The 20,204-nt window shown below is 44.5% G+C and overlaps 1 protein-coding gene and 1 long non-coding RNA gene across 3 annotated transcripts; one reads left to right on the forward strand and one right to left on the reverse strand.

The window, feature by feature from the left end:
- The first annotated feature begins 23 nt into the window (after window positions 1-23).
- On the forward strand, window positions 24-1,227 carry LOC113880385. The gene is made up of 2 exons (XR_003507732.1): window positions 24-424; window positions 629-1,227. It is a non-coding gene; the product is annotated as an uncharacterized LOC113880385 (long non-coding RNA).
- A 5,508-nt stretch (window positions 1,228-6,735) lies between these two features.
- On the reverse strand, window positions 6,736-20,148 carry ZNF35 (zinc finger protein 35). 2 transcript variants are annotated; one of them, XM_027522453.1, is made up of 4 exons: window positions 19,714-20,148; window positions 17,192-17,507; window positions 16,050-16,194; window positions 6,736-12,824 (listed from the first exon to the last, which is right to left on the reverse strand). In XM_027522453.1, the coding sequence occupies exons 2-4, from the start codon at window positions 17,381-17,383 to the stop codon at window positions 11,572-11,574; spliced, it is 1,590 nt and encodes a 529-aa protein (XP_027378254.1). In that variant the 5' UTR covers window positions 17,384-17,507; window positions 19,714-20,148; the 3' UTR covers window positions 6,736-11,571. The 2 variants fall into 2 exon arrangements, with proteins under 2 accessions (XP_027378254.1, XP_027378253.1); XM_027522452.1 differs by having other exon boundaries at window positions 10,575-12,824; window positions 17,192-17,504.
- Between the last annotated feature and the right edge of the window lie 56 nt (window positions 20,149-20,204).

Here is a 20,204-nt window from a genome sequence, read left to right on the forward strand (position 1 = left end):
AGAGGCCCGGCGGCTCTTGTCCGGCGCAGCCCTCGGCTGTCTAGGAATTGAGAGGAGCCTCTCGATAGCACCCTCGTAGAAGGCGATCCCCGTCGGTTTCCCTCCAAGCCCAGTGGAGGGCTTGTCCCATGAAAGACTGCCTTGCCCGGAATACAGTGACCACCTCATGCCTCGGGAAAACTGTAGATGGGGGCGTTAGGGTTGGAAAAAGTACTAGGTGGGTGTCAGAACGGGCCATCTCAGCAAGGGAGTAATACATCGCATCTGCTACAGGATAACTCGTGGCACTTCCCTACTGGTCCAGTGGCTAAGACTCCGTCCTCCCATTGCAGGAGACCCAAATTCTATCCCTGGTCAGGGAACCAGATCCCACATGCTGCAACTGATCCTGTGTGCTCAACTAAGACCTGTGGCAGCCAAATAAGTAGGTTTTTTTTTTTTTTTTTTTTTTTAATGCTGGCCCTACCTTCTCCCCTTCCCTTGGCTTATAGGCAATGGGGACAGCCCATAAATGCTGGCTCCTTCCTCAGCATAATGGTTCCTTGGACTGCATCTAAACAGACTCTAACTTTTGGGAACTGAGTTATAACTTCACATCTCCTCCCTCTGACCTGTTTCCTCTCAACAGCCAAGACCTCTCTGCTTCTTACTCTCAAGCTTCAAGTAGATTTGGTGTAACTCCCAGCAGCGGTGATGGTAAATCCAGACCAGCTCGAGAGGCAGGACTGAGCCTGACTAAGGGCTTTGCTGGCCCCAGTCTGCCCAGTTGAGGGCTCACCACCACCAGGGGACAAAAAAGAACAGTGGCTCAGCAGCTCCTGCCATTGACGTCTATGCATGAGGGAGTCAACTGGCACTGTACTCCATGTTGAACTGTAAAAGTAAAAATGTTTTCCCAGTCAAGTTAGGGTTGGTCTCTCTCACCCACATCTATCCACAGGAATGGGCTTACCTGGTGGTTCAGTGGTAAAGAACCCGCCTGCCAATGCAGGAAACACAGGAGACTCCGGTTTGATTCCTGGGTCCGGAAGATCCCCTGGAGAAGGAAATGGCAACACACTCCAGTATTCTTGCTTGGGAAATCCCATGGATAGAGGAGCCTGGAAGGCTACAGCCCAGGAGCTGCAAGAGTTGAACATAACTTAGCGACTAAACAACATCCACAGAACTATGGCAGGCTTCTGCAACCAGGCAGCCTTTAAATAAAGGGTTACAAATCCCTTTCAATCGCCTCATTTCATCCCAACCGCCTAACCCTGAGTGGAAGAGAGGATTTACGTTCAGAGAAGTTAGGGATTTGTCCTGGGTTGGAGGTAAGTGAGCAGCAGGGCCAGAGTAGCATACTGTCAGGAACTTTGGGAAAATAATCTTGTCCACAGTGGCACGTCTGACTTGTTTCCAGCGGCCCGAGGCGAGAGAAGTCAGCTCGGCAGGACCGGAGTCCCAGGGTCTGGAGGAAGCTGTCCTTGCGCTGGTACGAGCCCTTCCTTCTCCAACCCATTCCCCTCACCCTCCCACCTTGTCTATTCCTTAGGCCGCCCCGCTCCCTTCTCTCTCTGCTCTTCCCCACCCTCATACCTATTCTTTTCCTGCCTGCCCTGGCCCCGTCCCCAGCTCCCAGCACAGCGCCCACTCCCCGGTGGCAGCCTCCTCCTCTCAGTAGCTGACCTCAGGCTGCAGCCTCTTCTCCGCTTTCCTTCCCAACACACCCGCTCCCAGCGCCTGACTATAGCCAGATCCTCCCTTGGCCAAACTGCCAATCCCTCCTTCCCCTCCATCCTCTGCACTGCTGGCTCACCCCGCCCCTTCCCGCTCTTCCCTCTGCAACTGCCCCTCCCCAGTGAGACCCTCACCTCCGGGTATCCCAGGCGCCAGCCAGTCCAACCCAGATCCCGGACCCTCAGGCGCCAGGCTGCAGGCTCTTGCCCCGCAGCTCCAGGAAGCGAGGCCGGGTCACCATCTTTGCGGTTCTCCCGCTCGGTTCCTCCTGCTGGAACCCGGGGAAAAGCGGCCGGCTGTGGGGCCAGGACCCAACTCGGTCCCTACTATAAAATGGATTTCCAATGAACCTGTCTGAAAGGACTAGGTGAAATCATGGGAGAATGAAGCATCTTTAAGAGGGCAAGTCTTTGATCTGACAATAAATGGTAAATATCCAAACAGCAAAGATCACAGTAAAGGGACTGACTGTAAACTGGGGGAAATACTTGCAGCACATATGGCAGATGAGAAGTGTCATTTCTTTACTACAGAATTGGTAGAAATAAATTCTTAGGGTTTTCCTTGTGGCTCAGCTGGTAAAGAATCCGCCTGCAGTGCAGGAGACCTGGGTTTGATCCCCTGGTTGGGAAGATCCCCTGGAGAAGGGAAAGACTACCCACTCCAGTATTCTGGCCTGGAGAATTCCATGGACTGTATAGTCTATGGGGTCACAAAGAGTCGGACTCGACTGAGCAACTTTCGCTTTCACTTTTCACTTTAGAAATAAATTCTTAAGAGGGTCAACAACCCAACAGAAAAAAAAAAATGCTTAAAGAACATGTACAGGGAATTCACACACAAAAAGAAATACACATGACTTTTAAACACAAGACATGATTTTCAGGTTCACTCATGTTACTGCTGCTGCTAAGTCACTTCAGTCGTGTCCGACTCTGTGCGACCCCATGGACTGCAGCCTACCAGGCTTCTACGTCCGTGGGATTCTCCAGGCAAGAACACTGGAGTGGGGTGCCATTGCCTTCTCCCTCACTTTAACTGAATGCAAACTAAAATATGAGAGCATTTTTCATTTATCAGAGCAGAAAAGACAACAATAGTATCATAGAGGATTCAGGGAAGTGGGCATTTTCACACATACTGGGAACTGCTTTTGCAATTTCTATCTAAATATCAAATGCACATACCCTTTATCAGTTTATCCTGCAGACAAAGTTGTATGCATACAATTTTGTCTGCAGGATAAATTGATAAAGGACAGTATGCTGGGATATTCATCATGGCATTGTTTGTAAAAGCAAAAGATAGAAAAGAACCTACATGACCACCAGTAGGGCACTTGCTCCATGAATCACAGTACATCCATATAACAGAATATCACACAGCAGTGAAAAAGAATTAGAACTTACAGGCAAACAAACCATCTCCAAGACACACTGAGTTAAGAAAAAAAAAAGTATCCTAAGGTCGTGTGTGTGCGTGTGTGGGGGGGAATATATAAGACTATAAATGCATGTCTGGGAGGATCCCCAAGAAATTGACAACAGTTATCTCTGTGATGCACGTACTGGGGTACTCTGGGCTGGGAGGGACACAACTTCTTTATTGTCTGCTCTTGTACCACCGAACTTCTTACCACAGGCAAGCACTGTTGTTCTAATTAAATAAAGCACTTTTAGATGAGGAGAGGGGTTCTTGGAGGCACACTGAGAAGATAGCTTGGGTGAGGAGATAATGGCCTTTAGCCTTAGTTATCTTAATCCTGACTGTGACTACTGACTATGAAAATGTAGATAATCCAAAAAAGTGGGGGCATATGTATACCCACCTGATTCATTTTGCTGTATAGTAGAAACTAACACAACATTGTAAAGCAACCATGCTCCAATAAAAACTTACTTCAAAGAAAAAAAATAAATAAAGAGAATGTAGACAATAAGAGAACTTCCCTCCTCAGGTGAAGTCTAAATGAGATTAAAAAAAAACATTTGGCATTTAGCAGAGTGCCTAGCACACAGAAAACCCCTCCAACTAACAGCAGTTACAACCTTGCTACTGGCCCAGCACGGGGACCTGGGTAGCCAAGTAGCCTGCTAGGACTTAGGTTGCCTCCTCACACCCAGGGTGACACAGGGCAGCCCCAGAGAGGCACACAGAAACCAGGACCTCTCGGGTCTGGGCTAGGCCCCAGTTGTCAGAGATTATGTGTCACAGGGTGTGGAAGCCTGGATTGATCCTCCGTGCCCCGAAGGCCTGCTCATTCCATCTGTCTTCTCCTCTGGCCCCTGCTGCTGCCTGGGTCAGAATCCAGGGTCTCTCCTGGACTCTGACAGAAGTGGTCTGTATGATCTCCAGAGGCCTTTCTTCCCTCACCAGCCCAGCCTCCACTCTCCACAGCTTTAACTGCATGTCACAAACACTGGGGTTATACATATTCTCCAGCTGAATCCCCTCGCCTGGCATTAGGTCCTTGGTAACTGACCACTGTATTTCCCCTGACTCTTATTCTGCTGTTCCCCACTACCCATTCCACACCCCAAAAGAACATCTTACCACTCCAAATAAGCCATGATCTTTTTCTTAAATTTTCCCTTCTGATCATGTAAGTAATTTAGGCTCACTGTAGAAAATATAGACAATGCAGGAAAATTTAACCACTGTTAATACCTCAGGTATTTATTTCCTTCCAGTCTTTTCTAGGCATGTATTAATATATTTAAGAAAAATGAAGTGTCTATACACACCACTGGATTTTATACTTTGCATGTTTCACTTAATATTATTGCAAATATTTTATCATATCACTAAATATTCCTTAAATTATGATATTTAGTGGTTGCAGAACATTCCACCACATATAATCATTCTACTATTGTTAGTCAGTTGGACTGTTTTCATTTTTTGTAAAATATTAACACTGACAAGTATATAAACCATTGTCAAAAACTAAAATAATTAGTTTTAGTTTTCTAAAAGTGGTACTACTGTATCAAAGGATTATCAACATTCTTTTTTAAATCATTTAGCTTCCAATAAAACAATAATGAGTTAAAATGGTTTAAAATATATGAACAACAATGATGGGACAGGGAAACAAAGTTCTAGAGGATAGAAAATGGATAAAATGGTGGTTTCATCAACAATAAAATTAGATGGAGGGAGTGACAACTTGAAATACTTGTTGAGGGCAATGCAGTGAAAGGAGGCAGCTGTCTACCTGCCAAATTCCAGATGACTTGGGACTTGGAAACCCCTGGTTCAATGAAGGGTAAGGTGGAATAGGGCTAAAAATAAGTGCATCAGGGGTCTTCTCTGGTGGTCCAGTGGCTAAGAATCCAAGCTTCCCCTGCGGGGGAGGGGGCGGGGGGGGGGGCAGTTCACTCCCTGGTTGGGGAACTAAGATCCATGCATGCAGTGCAGTGCCGCAAAAAAAAAAAAAAAGAAAATTAAAGAATAAAAAAATAAGAGCATAAACTGAAAACCTGCAGTAACATTTGATCCCCTTGTCTCTCACTCTAGAGAATCACTTACATTATCCAAACCCCAGACAAAAACATGAGATGATTTTTTGCCAAAAGATGTCTGCATCCTGGCATTTAGTCTTCAGGGAAACAACCTCTTCCTACCAACCACTCAAGAGGGAAGCCTTTTACTGAGCCAAGCCTACTACCTGCCTCCACACCACACAAATATATGCATGTTCATATCTGAGTGTATAAGAATCACAACATATTTGAGGAAATCCTCCAGAGAGTCAACAAGATAAACAAAAAGTAAAAAGGACCCAGAGCAGGGGAATGAAGGTGGTGAGGCAATTCAGTGACAGAAGAGACTTTAAGGAAAATCCTTCTAATTAGAATACTCAGATTTAAGAGGCATCTGTAAAATGAGAATAGTATGCTACACAAAAGGAACAACGTGAGAACAAGAAAAGGCTCTTACAAATTAATTACTGCCAAAATACTCACTAGAAAGGTTGAAAAATAATCAAGGTACTCTCCCAGAAAATGGTATCTAAGACAAGGAAATGAAAGTAATATAGTAAGTAGTTGAGGATCAATCCAGAAGTTACATTTGATTGACAGGAATTGCAAAAACAGTGAAAATAGGAAAAAAAAATATATGGAAAGGGAAAACTGTCACAAATAACATGAGAAAATTTCCTAGAAGTACTTGAGTCGCTAGATTGAAAAATTTAATCTGAGTCCATTAGGGAATGGAGTATATCAAGGATAAACAGGAGACTTTAAGAGCTTGAAAAGGGTGGAGAAAGAGATCACAAAAATGTGAGTTCTATTGATTGTCAAAGAAATAAGAATCAGACTGCAATCAGGCATCTAATTAACAATGTCGGATTCTATACGTCAGTGAAGCAATGCCTACAAGCTCTGGGGGTAAATTTTCAACCTAGAATTTCACAGCCAGTCAAACTACCAAGCAAGTGTGAGGGCAGGAAAAGTTGTTTTACATACGTAGGCACCCAACATACTCTTTTGCCTTCCACATACTCTTTTTGGTAAGTGACTTGATGCTCTGCAGTGAAATGAGAGTGTAAATAGAAGGTAGATGTGGAATTTAGGATGCTATGTACCAGTGTAACAACTGCATAGTAGGCATAGAGAATACCAAGGACCGGGCCTTCCCTGGTGGTCCAGTGGTTAAGACTCTGCATTTCCACTGCATTTCCATGGAGGATGGGTTTGATCCCTGGTCAGGGAGCTAAGATCCCATGGGCTACGTAGTGTGGCCAAAAAATTTTTTTTAATTAAAAACAAACAAACATCATGGACAGACTAAAACAGGAGGCTGGAGGTCTCTGGAAGGGATATATACAGGAGAAAGGGGGACTCAAAGAACGTCTAATTGGATGGAGAATTTGGAAATAACGGAGGATGTGTTAAAAGCAACCAGCACAAGGGGAAAAGAAAGACAACTAGAAACTTCAATAAAAACAAAATGCTGCTCCAAAAAGAAAACAGAATCATAATAAATTACTTACATCTGCAGAAACATGTATACAGTCATAATAACATTCATGCTGTTTATTTCAACTTTCAGAACAAATCAATAAACAAAGCATAAATGACTATGGTTACAGAACAGAATTTAAGAATTGTCAGACTTGACACTTTCAGAGGCAGAGAGGTGGACAAGGGGAGGAGACGGAGCATCCCACATTCTACCAAATTCTACATCCCACATTTTACCAAATGGAGAATTAGAGATACTGTTTATAGTTAATACAATAAAACTAAGTTTGTGATTATAATAAATATTTTTCCTGATTATAAAATTTTTGTTCCTTATAAAAAATACAAAAATTATTTAAAAAAATTTTAATCACCTATAATTCCATTATCCCTAGGACCTGGGTTTGAGCCCAAGCTCTGAAATTTACCATTTGTATGGCTCCAAAAAAGTCACTTAAACATTTGTAAATTTTTTTTTAATATTTCCTTCATGTCTTTTATCTATATACTTTTAAAGAGTATACAGTGTATGTAACAACATTTTATGAGAACTGCACAATATACACACAATTTTGAATCCAGATGCTTTTCACTTTAAAGCCCAAAGTAAAACTCTGGATACAAGTATCATGTCCTTCTAGACTTGTAAATATACTTCTTGGCCATGGGGAGGTCAGAGGTTTTCCAGAGATGGGCCTGAGCCAAATATTAAAAGAAACCAAATATTAGGCAAAGCAGAAGGGGGCTGTGGGGCGTGGTGATGAGAGGTCACAGGCACCACGAGAGCAAGTTGCCTCCAGGCCGCAGTAAAGGTGCCTGAGAAACGAAACCCATAGGCTGGAAAGAGATGATAAAGAACTTGGTAAATAAACATGTTAAGGGATCCAGCTTTCCAGTGAGAGACATGAAAAGGGGGAAACGCAGGCCTTGCTTGGTTTGGTACCCCAGGACCTAGCACCATGTCTGCCACAAAGAGAGTGCATAACAACTATTTTTGTCATCAATGCCTGATACACTGGAAGCCAGAAATGGCTCCTGGGTTTCTGGTCTGGGTGTTGGATGATGCCACCATTTGCTGACGGGGGGAGGGGGGGAATCCAGGAGGAGCAAGATTGAAAAGGTTATGTGTCTGGGCAACATCCCTAGAGATTCCGTAGTCTGATGTTAATTTTGAAAAATGTCACTGGGAATTCTCTGGCAGTCTAGTGGTTAGGATTCAGCACTTTCACTGCAGGGGCTGGAGTTCAATCCCTGGTCAGGGAACTAAGACCCCACTAAGTCACACACAGCCAAAAAATAAAGTTACCATTCTGTAGCAGGTGTGGGTGATTACATAGTACATCCCCAGGTGTGACTTGAGACCCCAAAGGATTCTCGGATTGGCCTCTGGGAGTTTATATGCCTCCACAAATGAACGCAAAACTGAGCGTGCAATCTTAGTTTCTCCTAAAGAGGATCCACAACCTCCACCAGATTCTCAAATGGACCGTGACCCCAGAAAGGTTAGGCACAAGGTGGGACAGTGACAGAAGTGGGAGGACAGCCACCTAGAGAGGGGACCCACAGCATGGTGGAAGGGCTAGCTTCCTGAGCCTGGAGGATTCACAGCCAATTGTGTTTGAGAGGGGGCTGTGTGTGCTTATGTGCATGTATGCTGATGAGGAATCTCTCCCCCAGGCCCCCAAAGCACCCGTACATGATTCACTTTTGCATCCCTTTGCTCCATGTAACATACATCTGTTGGTCTCACTTAAGGGTAAAAACAGATTTCTGCATTCTACCCTTAATGCTCGTTGTTAGGCCTAGCTCTCTGAGAGCTGAAAGACTGATAGTTCTCAGCAACTTAAGAAAATGGGGCTTCAGAGTTCACATCTACTTCTGGCAAGACCAGCCTAGGAAGAAGGGAGATGAAGGGACTTCCCTGGCAGTGCAGTGGTTAAGACTGTGAGCTTCCACTGCAGGGAAGATTCGATTTTTGGTGGGAGATCTAAGTTTGCATGAAAAAAAACAAGAAGGGCAATGACCCCAAGGAAAAGGACAACCTAAGCCACGTTTCATAACAAAGGGTAGTCACTCCTCTCCTACCAGAAACCCTACTGGAAAAAGTAGATGGTAATTTATTTTGAGGGTTGGAATTGAATTGGGAGGGAAAGTTGTTATGAGGTGGGGAAGGATCTGATCTGTTTAGCAACCAACTCTGCTAAGTCACTTCAGTCGTGTCCGACTCTGTGCGACCCCATAGACAGCAGCCCACCAGGCTCCCCGTCCCTGGGATTCTCCAGGCAAGAACACTGGAGTGGGTTGCCATTTCCTTCTCCAATGCATGAAAGTGAAAAGTGAAAGTGAAGTCGCTCAGTCGTGTTCGACCCTCAGCAACCCCATGGACTGCAGCCTTCCAGGCTCCTCTGTCCATAGGATTTTCCAGGCAAGAGTACTGGAGTGGGGTGCAACCTACTAAGCTCACGTAATTTGTGTAGGACCAGGAGTCCTGAACCTGGGTGTGATTTGTGGAAACCCAGATTTGGAGATGAAATACAAACAAAAATGTAAAAAGTCACTTTGTAGAATGGGGAACAGAAAAGCATGTTATATAGAACTTGTTTCACTCATACAAATAAATTGTTTGGTATATTCACTTGAAACACAAATACAGTGAGTCAGGTCACAGAGTCTCAGCAGCCAAGGGTCGTTAGAGGCACAGAAGCCGATGTAGTCAGTGTCCTTTTCTGCTGAAGCAGAACACTGCCTTATACTAGAGTTCCCCTCCACCTCTGATCACACACATCTGTGACCTGCAGGTTTTACTTGTCTGCAGTGGTTCACTCCCTTCCAAAGTTTTAAAAAATATTGAGGCCTAAAACAGAGATGGCTGGATGGCATCACTGACTTGATGGAAGAGAAGTCATACATACTTTGATGAAAGACTGATTAAAGGGGAAAACAAGTTAAGAAGTTAATAAGCTTTTTGTGTATGCCTTTTGTATGGCAAAGTACTCTATAAACTACAGAATGCTGTGTAACTAATATTTAGTCCTGTAGAAATGAGACAATAAATGCATGGACTTACGCACAAGAGCTGCCCCCAAGTGCTCTCACTAGGTATAACATTTACAATAAATGCTTGTATGCTGAAAGTAGGATGGAGATAGACCCAGGAATCAAGAGAAGAGACTCAAACCCTATCTTAAATTTGCTGTTTTGCTGGTCACTCTAAGGCACACCCCCAAATCTGTCAGCTCTGCTTCTTCACCTAAAAATGAGACTATCTACCCCTTTCTCAGACTCTGCCACAGATTCAGGTGGGGTTACATGTGCAAGACAGAATGAACAGGGCAGAACAAAGGGAACCTGGATTTAGGACCTGGGTCTGAACACAGGCTTGTTACTTAGTCTTGGTTAAATGACCTCTCTCAGGTAAGGGGGACAAACAGCTCTTTCAGTGTAACAGGGATTAAGGTAACGATCTCTGTGAAAACATGATATAAGTGCCAGGTATTATGACTCTACACAAGAAGGTACACAAGGAATCAGGTTCTGTATGAACACAAGGCAATATTATTATATGACTCTACCTATTGCATAGTTGTAGAAATTGTTTTTCCAGGAATAAAGGCTCAAATGGTAACAAAGGTATCTTACCTCAGCCAGTTTCTTCCTCCTCCTAAAAGTTTTCATATGCCAATACCTCTGAATTTCTAAAAAAACACAAATTAAGATCTTAGGAATTCCACTCTGCCCCCTCCCTCTCTGTTCATTTTCCTCTTGGGTCCTCTCAGAATTACAAGGGCTCCATTATTTCTTCTAATGACCAGATCATTCAGAAAGTGACAATGACGCCCAAACTGAGCCCTCTGGCTGGCCTGGGCGGAATGAGAACAGACAAAGTGGGCATGCCTCCAGCTTTATTCTGTGACTTCTCTTATCTGGGAAGGGGTCTGTTAGCAGCGTCTCACTCAAATGGAATGCAATGGTAACCAGGGTTGTTATTAGAAGACTTGTTGATCTTCTCAAAGGAACACAGCCCAGCAGTCTCGGTGGCTCTGCTGTGCAGTCTCCATCCATCCTCAAGTGACTGCCATGCAGGCTGGGAAATGATCAGAAGAGACTCATCAGCAGTCTCCAGAGCTTTACCATTCCAACTGTCATGAGGTGCAGACCATGAGGGAAACAACCAGTTCCTACTTCCATCCATTTAAGGAGTGGCAGACAGTTTTTTGTTTAATTAAAAAAAAAAATTACCCAGGGAATGGAAAACTTATCATGTTCATAGGTGAGAGTTGTTGAATTGCTACCCCAAGTGGTTTCCTTCATGAGTCACTGCTTAAACCCAAAATACTAGAACACAAGGTTCAAAGCTCCCGAATTCCATCAGTCAGACACACCAGTAACCTGCATGTTGCCCAGGAAAATTACCAGAGTTTTCAAAAACAAAATTAAGTGAAAAATCCTTTTCCCCAGAAGGATCTTTATCACGGAGCTCTGTATGACCCGTTTCTAAGAAGGCCACATCCCACTTCAAACAATATGATCACTTGGAGTACTGTTAAACATAAAATCCTTGCCTTGAGGCCTTCGTTTTCATTTTCTTTAAACTAGCCTCTGAAATGTCTGTCTTGTGTTTTGTGCTGCACTCCTGAAAACTGTTGCTTTTTTTCTTTTTTTTGGCTGCAGAGCATATGGAACTTCCCCGACCAGGGATCAGACCCGTGCTCCCTGCACTGGAAGCTGAGTCTTACCCACTGGACCACCAGGCAAGTCCAAAACCGTAACTTTGTAGGACAGAGCAGGCTTCATTTTTGCCGAGGAGGAAACAGCCAAGAGGTTTCTATCCGACTTGGGGAGCGGGAGGTTTGGATCGGCACCTGGAGGTCTCCCTTGCCCTCTATGTGCTCTCCACGAGGTGGGTTCTGTGGTGGCGCATGAGGTGCGAGTTGGAGATGAAGGCTGCACCGCACTTGGCACACTCATAGGGCTTCTCCCCCGTGTGGGTTCTCTGGTGCACCGTGAGGCTCGACCTCTGCCGGAAGGACTTGCCACACTCATTGCATGTGTATGGCTTCTCCCCGTTATGGATCCTCTGATGAATAAGCAGGTACGAGCTGCACGTGAAGGCCTTCCCACATTCGTTGCACACGTACGGAAGGTCCCCGCTATGAATTCTCTGGTGCACGATAAGGCAAGAGAGCTGACTGAAGGCCTTCCCACACTCGCTGCAGTCATAAGGTTTCTCTGCAGTGTGAATTCTCTGGTGCACGATGAGGTGTGAAAAACAACTGAAGGCTTTTCCACACTCTTTGCACTCATATGGCTTCTCCCCAGTATGGCTTCGCTGATGCACAATAAGATTGGCGCTCTGGGTGAAGGCTTTGCCACAGTCATTACAGGCGAATGGCTTCTCCCCGGTATGGATTCTCTGGTGAACAATGAGGTTGGAGCTCCGGGTAAACGTTTTCCCACACTCGTTACATTCATAGCATTTTTCTGTGATGTGGACTTTCTGGTGCCGGGCAAGCTGTGAGCTGTAACTGAAGGCTTTCTCACATTCGTTGCACTTAAAGGTTTTCTCTAAGGAGTGGATTTTTTGATGTACAGTCAGGTTTGAACTCTGGGTGAAGGCTTTCCCACACTTTGAACAAACATAGGGTTTCTGTCCAGTATGGATTCGCTGATGCACAACAAGGTTTGCACTCTGAATGAAGGCCTTCCCACACTGGTGACATTCAAAGGGTTTCTCCCCAGTGTGGATTCGCTGATGCACCACGAGATTTGCGCTCTGGCTAAAGCCTTTCCCACACACGCCGCATGTAAAAGGTTTCTGCCCAGGCTGGCTTTTCTGATTTTTAACAGAGCCAGAACTGAGGGTGTATCGCTCCTCAGCTTTGGGACACTTCTGGTCTTCCTCTTCTTTGAGGTTTTCAGGGAGGTGACAGTCCTTCACTGTCACCTGTCCAAAATCTTTCTGCTCCCTCTTTATTCTTTGCCTCTTTAACATGTTCCTATTTTCACAGGCTTCTCCTAACTTGGGTCCTTGCGGGTCAACTTTCTGGATTCTTCCTGAAACGATGAAGGATTTTTCTGTTTCATCACATATTTCAATTTTTGGAACCAATAACTGTCGATTTTTGGTTTCAGCACCTGAAACAAACAAACAAAAACAGAAAATGTAAGTTTCAGATTTTTAAGATCTAGAAAAAGAATAGGATGGTCAATTCATAAAGATGGGGAAGTATATTGAATTCAGCTGTAAGCTGCAGGTCATGAGCAACTGCACAGGGGAATCGAGCATCCAGACACCCTACTGGCACAGACCAGGGCAACTCTCCAACCAAGAAGGGAGTGGGTGGCATGGGGATGTTTAAGGCACAGAGCAATACTGGGCAAGGGGACAGTCCAGTTTGGTTGCTGGCTAAGACCATGGTAATGCAACTCCAGCACAGTCACTCAGGAAGGGCAGTGTCAGAGAAAGAGAATGGCTGAGCCCTGGATACAACAAAGCCCTGACTTCGACAACAGAAAACCCTGAAAAGCTAATCTTTTTTTGGTTATATCTATTTCTACTGTTGTGATTTTTTTTTTTAAACTCTACTCCATTTTTCTCCCTGTAGTTTAAAACTGCTCTTATATCTTCTTTTCTTCCTTCTTATCTTACTTTCTCCTTATTATCTCTTTCCCCTACTACCTCTTCACTCTTCCTTTCCTGGTTTTTTGGCCACATCACATGGCTTTTGGGATCTTAGTTCCTTGACCAGTGATCGAACCTGGGCCTTCAGCAGTGGAAGCGGGGAGTTCTAACCACTGGACCACCAGGGAATCCCCCTCTCCTTTTTCTTTTCTTTTTTTTTTTTTTTAATATTTTTATTTATTTTTGGCTGTGCTGGGTCTTCGCTCCTGTTTGGGCTTTTCTCTAGTTGTGGCGAGCGGGGGCTACTCTCCAGTTGTGATGCTCAGGTTTCTCATTGCCATGGCTTGTCTTATTTCGGAGCATGGGCTCTAGGGTGCACAGACTCAGTAGCTGCAGCTCCCGGGATCTAGAGCACAGGCTCAATAGTTATCTTTCTGGATCAGAGATCGAACCTGTGTCTCCTGCATTGGCAGGCGGATTCTTTACCAGTGAGCCACCATGGAAGCCCCATCTTCTGAATTTTTCCAGATGTACAAAGGAAATAAAAACAAGTTATACTAAAAAGTTTAAAAACTTGTTTTAAATATATACACTTTAAGTACTTCCCTGGCAGTCCAGGGGTTAACACTCTGTACTTCCAATGCAGGGTGCAAGGGTTTGATCCCTAGGCAGGGAACTAAGATCCCACATGCTGCGTGGTATGGCTAAAAAATTAAAAAAAAAAATTTTTTTATTTTAATGTATAAACCTTAATAAATTCAATTTTAATGAGTACACACCAAACTGTAAATAAAACTCTCAGACATTCACATCAAAATTTCCAAAGTACTTTCATGTATACTATACAATTTTATTATCAAGATGAAAGTATTTCCCTTCACTTGTATGGGAGCTAAAAAAGTGCAAGGCTGTTTTCACTCACTGCTATATGTCCAGCACCTGTTACACAGCTGGGCACACAGGAAGCAGTACCTCAACAAATCTTATATTTACTGAATGAACAGACCCCAGTTCATAGAACAGAAAATGGAGGTTCAGAAAAAGAATGGACTTGCTCAAGGTCAAAGAGTTCTCAGAGATATGGCAGCAACTACACTGGGGTTCCCCCCTCAATGGCTAGAAGTCAGTGTTCTCGCCATTACCTGTAACAACAGAAATGGCTGGCAGAAAGGTGAGTCCTGGCTGGGAAAAGCAGGGAAAGAAAATAGTTGTCTGGTCTTGCCTGGTGGTCCAGTGGTTAAGACTCAGTCTTCCAATGCAAAGGACAGAAGTTCAATCCCTGGTTGTGAAACTAAGATCCCACATGCCACAGGGCAATTAAGACTGCACACTACAACTAGAGAGCCTGAATGCTACAAGTAGAGAAGCCCTTGAGGCAACCACTGAGCCCATACTCTGCAACAAGAAAAGCCCTTGCACCACAATGAGAAGCTGGTGCACCACAACTAGTGAAAGCCTACAGCCCACTTGCTACAACAAAGACCCGCACAGCCAAAAAAAAGAAAAATAGAAAACAGTGGCCATTCCTAGTGGATGGGTGCAGCTGTTGGAGTTCAGACCACGAATGTCTGATAAAGCAGGGAAACAGAAAAGCAGTGATATAAGGGGAATGTGCCAGAAGGACTAGAACAGAAAGCAAAGATAGGAAACAGAAGTTACTGAGAGTTTGGGGAATTAAAGAAGACACAGGAATATGAAAGGTGGCCGTCCTAACCTTCCCCAAAACACTGGTTTAAGAAAGGGACTTGGTTTGCAAATGCTTGAGGAACTGGCTAGGGAGGAGAGAGGGTTCAGAATATTCAGCCACAGCCCTGGCCAGGCAGACTCATAGCATGCCAGTGCCAGAGGGGCCTTGGCAGGCATGCAGGGACTGCTTCCACAACACAGGACTTATGGTGACCACACACTTGACCCAGTTACATGTCCCTACTTCACAAGCTTCCACCACTGCTAGCCAGGCATATCCTGAGTCCCAGCCTGGAGAACCAGGTGGTAAGTCAGCCATCATGACTGACTTTGGACATCATCATGGCTGACACAAGTGTTCAAAATCCTCTAGAAAGTCCACAAAGACCTATGAAAATGGAACACCTCAAAAAATCACCACAAAAGGTGACCCTTCTTATCTTAGTTAGCTTCTCTTGCAGGCTCACCAAGCTACAACAAACACGAAGCATAGGGAGAGGACATGTGTCTACATGTGTGCATAGATATGAAACTTGCTGAACAATAAATGTAATCAAAAGTTAAATTTGGAGAACTTCCCTGGTGGCTCAGTGGTAAAGAATCTGCCTGCCAAGTAGGTGACACGTTTGATCCCCTGATCCGGGAAGATCCCATTTGCCGAGGACCAACTAAACCTGTGCGCCACAACTATACAGCTCTCAAAGCCTATGCTCCCTAGAGTCTGTGATCTGCAACAGAGAAGCCACTGCCTTTGCAGGAAGAAGGCCCAGCAGAGCCAAAAATAAATAAATATGTAAAATTATTTTTTAAAAAACTAAATTTGGAGTTTACCTGTGTTTGCCTGGTGTGGTGTCTTCAAACTGTGTGCAAAACAAGCCATTTCCTATGACAAATGCATAGGCATCTTTCAGTATTCCTCTGCCCAGCTCTCCCTGACACCTTCAACACCTCAGTACTCTCTGTTGCTCAGGCTAGGAGACCACACCAGCAGCCTCTGAAAAGATTTTGAGAAACCTCAACAGTCAGATTCTGAATCAGAGAATTGACCTCACCTAGACAGGCCATGTTCCCATGAGTGTCCAGTAGCTCGCTCTTGGCCAGAGTCCCTGGTAATGAAGAGCTGCCTGGGGTTGAAGCAGCAGGTGCCTCTTGTGTTGGTTTCAGGACTACAGCCATGTCCCAGAACATGTTCTGACCCTAGAAACAAGCAGGCACAGGTGGGTTTCTGAGGAGACTGTCGGTGGAAGGTGGTATGATCATAACTTTGAGGACAAGAACATAAGCACCTATTCTTCAAGGCCATAAAAAAAAAAAGAAAGAAAGAAAAACACCAAATATTTAAAAAAAGGGAAAAGGAAGCCAGAGAGTCTTCCCTAATCCCCAAGGTGAGTTAGGCAGAGAAGCAAGCCTGCTACCTTTTCCCCTATCACTTTGACTTCATCTCACTGCCCAAACCTAACTTGTCAGTGAGTGCATGACAAGACATGGGGAGATTTTTCAGAGTAGATCTTCCTAAAGCCTAAAGATCAAAGAAGCAAGGTTCTGGTCATATTATTACAGAGAGTCTTTGGGGTACCTCTGCCCTCATACAGCTAGTCATGGTGAGGTGTAGGTTTGAAAACATACAGCCTCACGACTCAAATTGTGGTCTGTGGACAAGCAGAATCACCATCACTGGGAGTGTGTGAAAACTGCAGAGTCTCTGACCAATACCCCAGATCTCCTGAATCAGAATCTTCATTTTGACAAGACCTCATATCCCCTGACCCCAACCCCTGGTGATTCTTACATATATTAGTTTGAGAAGTACAAGTAAGAGTTATCAAATCATGCCTGGACTCACTGGAAGAGCTTTTTTTTTTTTTTTTTTTTGTATACAGAGATCTGGGGCCCACCTCCCCAGAGATTCTGATTTAACTTACATGAGATATGACATAGGTATCATGATTTCATAAAAAAACTCCCCAGCTAATTGCAAACTGTAGCACAGTTTGAGAAGCACTGGTTTATATAAAGTACTGAATGTCAACATCAATAGAATAGTATGTTTCAATTAAATTGCAAAAGACTAAAGGCCAGAGCCCTCACCAGGAAATAAGACTCTAGGTGTGGAAGCGGAAGGACAGGGTCCCTCCTGAAATCATGTGCAATCTTTAGGACCATCCTCCCTCTCTCCTCCCCGACCACTGCTTACCTTTTCCTCCTGTTCTGACACAGGGAGGCATGTCTGAGGAGCTTCCCCAGGGGCCCAGACTTTGATGTTTTCAGAGTGCACTTGTTGGCTGGATGCCTGGCCCACAAAGCCTTCCTCCTCTTCTTCCTCTTTTTTCACTGTCACTGGGCCCCAGTGAGCCAGGGCCACAGCCTCTCTCAATTCTGTGGTCATCGTCTCTGCTCAGCAGAATTCCTATGGCTGGGGGTTGCCCAGCAGAAGTCAAGCCCCATCTAATCTTTAAGTTTCAAAAGCTTCTTCCTGAGTTTCCTCCCAGGGACATGATGAGTAGTATCTACTGGGAAATCAGAAAACACTGTTAGTAGAGCAGAGGTTTCCCTGGATGCCACAAAGACCACAGGTTACCAGTGTCCAGGCAGCAGCCACTACAGCACAGGGTTTGCTCTATTCCTCAACAGGATGGAAGGAGTTGGACTGTAAATAGGCAATTTATCTCCATAATGATCACATTACAAACACTTTTATGTAATGTTTATTGATTTCCCCTGATTATACAGTTAATATAATTGTAAAAACTTAAAAAAACAGAAAATGATTAAAAAAAATTACCCCTTGCTCATCTCCAGAGAGATAATCACTGTATATTGAAGAATTTAAAATACTTATTTTGAGGGAAAACCTCCAACCATACTGACAATTATGACTTGAACTTTTTAATTTAGGGGATGCATATTTTCACAATTATCACCATGGGCTTTTTTTTTTTTAAGAAGGGTCATTACAATGCAAAGATTTTGTTTTGTTTGTTTTAAGCACCAAGAACAATAGTATGAACAAAAGACTCTCAAGAAAAAGACACCAACTGTGCTTCCTAGGTAGCACTAGTGGTAAAGAACCCGCCTGGCAATGCAGGAGACATAAAAGATGCAGGTTCAATCCCTGGGTCAGGAAGATCCCCTGGAGAAGGGCACAACAATCCATTCCAGTATTCTTGCCTGGAGAATCCCATGGACAGAGGAGCCTGGTGGGCTACAGTCCATGGGGTCGTAAAGAGTTGGACATGACTTACTGCTAAGCAACTTAGCACTAGACACCACCATGTTAGGAGAGGTTATCTCTGGGTGATGTAATCACAGGTGGTTTTAAGGTCCTCTTCCTTTGATTTTTATATTTTTCTATTTCTTTCAACTGTGAGACAAAACAGCACTCTTAAGATGGTAAATGTTTTAATGTTAAGTACATACAATGCCACCTCCTTCTGGCATGGTACTCTAAATATTATAATATACATAATTTAAAAACAATATAAATACTATATATTATATAATACCTATAATATTATAGGACTTCCCTCATAGCTCAGTCGGTAAAGAATCTGCCTGCACTGCAGGAGACCTGGGTTCGATTCCTGGGTTGGGAAGATCTGCTGGAGAAGGAAATGGCAATCCATTCCAGTATTCTTGCCTGGAAAATCCCATGGACAGAGGAGCCTGGTGGGCTGCAGTCCATGGGGTCGCCAAGAGTTGCACACGACTTAGCGACTAAACCACCACCACCATAATATTATAATTTACTAAACCAGCCCCTATTTATTAATCACTGCTTTAGTAAAAGAACCTTGTTTCCAGTTTATTTTCTTAACATAATTTTTAAGATTCTTTTCATGCAAATAGTTTTTTCTGCTGCTGAATTATTCCTTTAGAATAGAGGGATTACTAACCAAAGGATTTTATAGGTGACATATATTGTCAAACTGCTTTCTAAAAGGACTGAAACAAATCATATCACCATGAACTAACAGTTCCCCAGTATCACAGCCAAGCCAACAGATTTTTTTGTTCTTAATCTGTGAGTATTAATCTACCATTATAACTGATTATGGAGAAACTGAAATTTTCCTATTTCCCTTTAGGTGTCTTATTAGGAGAAAAGTGCTAAATTTCATTAAGTTCTCTTTTGCTACTACTGAAGTGATCATATACTTTATTCTGCATTAAACTTATTGGCAACTTATTCCATACCCTGCATCTCTTGAGTAGTGCAATATTTCAGTCCTGCAACAAATCTTAATTCTGGAGAATTCTTCTTTCCATGACTAGTTGAATTTTATCAGGGAGGAAGGTCCTTAATACTCGTTTCACCCGTGTATACACAAGATCGCCTACTTTGGGCATTGATATCAGACTGCTGATATTCTAACTGGCCTCCAGCCCTAGACAGCACAGTCTCCTATCATGGGCTTTCTTTCAACGTCCTTTCCCTATTTCCAATCGTGGCAACCCATCTCCTCCACCTCCAGACGCCACACAGCCCAGATCCTGGGATAAGCCGGGCCCCTGGGGCGGTTCGTGTCCAACCTACCCCGGGACTAGGCCCCCGGTAGGTAGGCAACAGCGGATTTCCGAAGTGCCGGGGCGCGGAGCCGCCCCGGGACAGACAGACAGTGCTGGGATCCCTGAACGGAGGGCGAGGGGGGCATACCCCTGGAATGGACCCTCCCGCGCCCCCGACGTTCGCGCCCAGGCCACACCACCCCCGCTCACCGTGCGCGGAGCAGAAGCACGGCCGGAGCTCGCGAGCTCTGGAGCAGAAGGCGGGTGGCCTGGACCCCGGCGCCTACCGGCACAAGAACAATGACCGGACAGGAAGTGCCTGGGGATGGGCTTCCGGCTCCCCAAGTCGCCAGACCAGCCTCTCTAGGAATCTCGGAGGTACTGTCTTCTCGTTGGGTGTCCAATTTCGCAACGGATCAGGGATGGAAGAACAAGCTTAGAGGAAGAGTGCAGGTGGACTAGGGACCCTGAACCTCAGGGCAAGGGGCATTCCTACGCCTGGCAAGAGCAATGAAGTGAGGAGAGCAGCTGGGAGCCTGAAGCTACAGAGTATCCATCTGTAGAAGGCCCTGATCATTTTGACCCTAATGTTTTATTTTGGAAATATCAAACGTACAGAGAATGGTACAGTGAATGCCTGTACTCAACAAAAACACTTCACTCTCTTTGCGTTGGACTTTCCTGGTGGCTTAGTAGTAAAG

This window comes from Bos indicus x Bos taurus, chromosome 22 (genome assembly GCF_003369695.1).
Source record: "Bos indicus x Bos taurus breed Angus x Brahman F1 hybrid chromosome 22, Bos_hybrid_MaternalHap_v2.0, whole genome shotgun sequence".
Lineage (NCBI taxonomy): Eukaryota > Metazoa > Chordata > Mammalia > Artiodactyla > Bovidae > Bos > Bos indicus x Bos taurus.

Coding starts and splice junctions, on each gene's coding strand:
- ZNF35 (XM_027522453.1), bottom strand. CDS start 17,383: ATGACCACAGAATTGAGAGAGGCTGTGGCCCTGGCTCACTGGGGCCCA. Junction 16,195..17,191: donor TGTCAGAACAGGAGGAAAAG/GTAAGCAGTGGT, acceptor GCTTGTTTCTAG/GGTCAGAACATGTTCTGGGA. Junction 12,825..16,049: donor TGGGAACATGGCCTGTCTAG/GTGAGGTCAATT, acceptor TGTTTGTTTCAG/GTGCTGAAACCAAAAATCGA.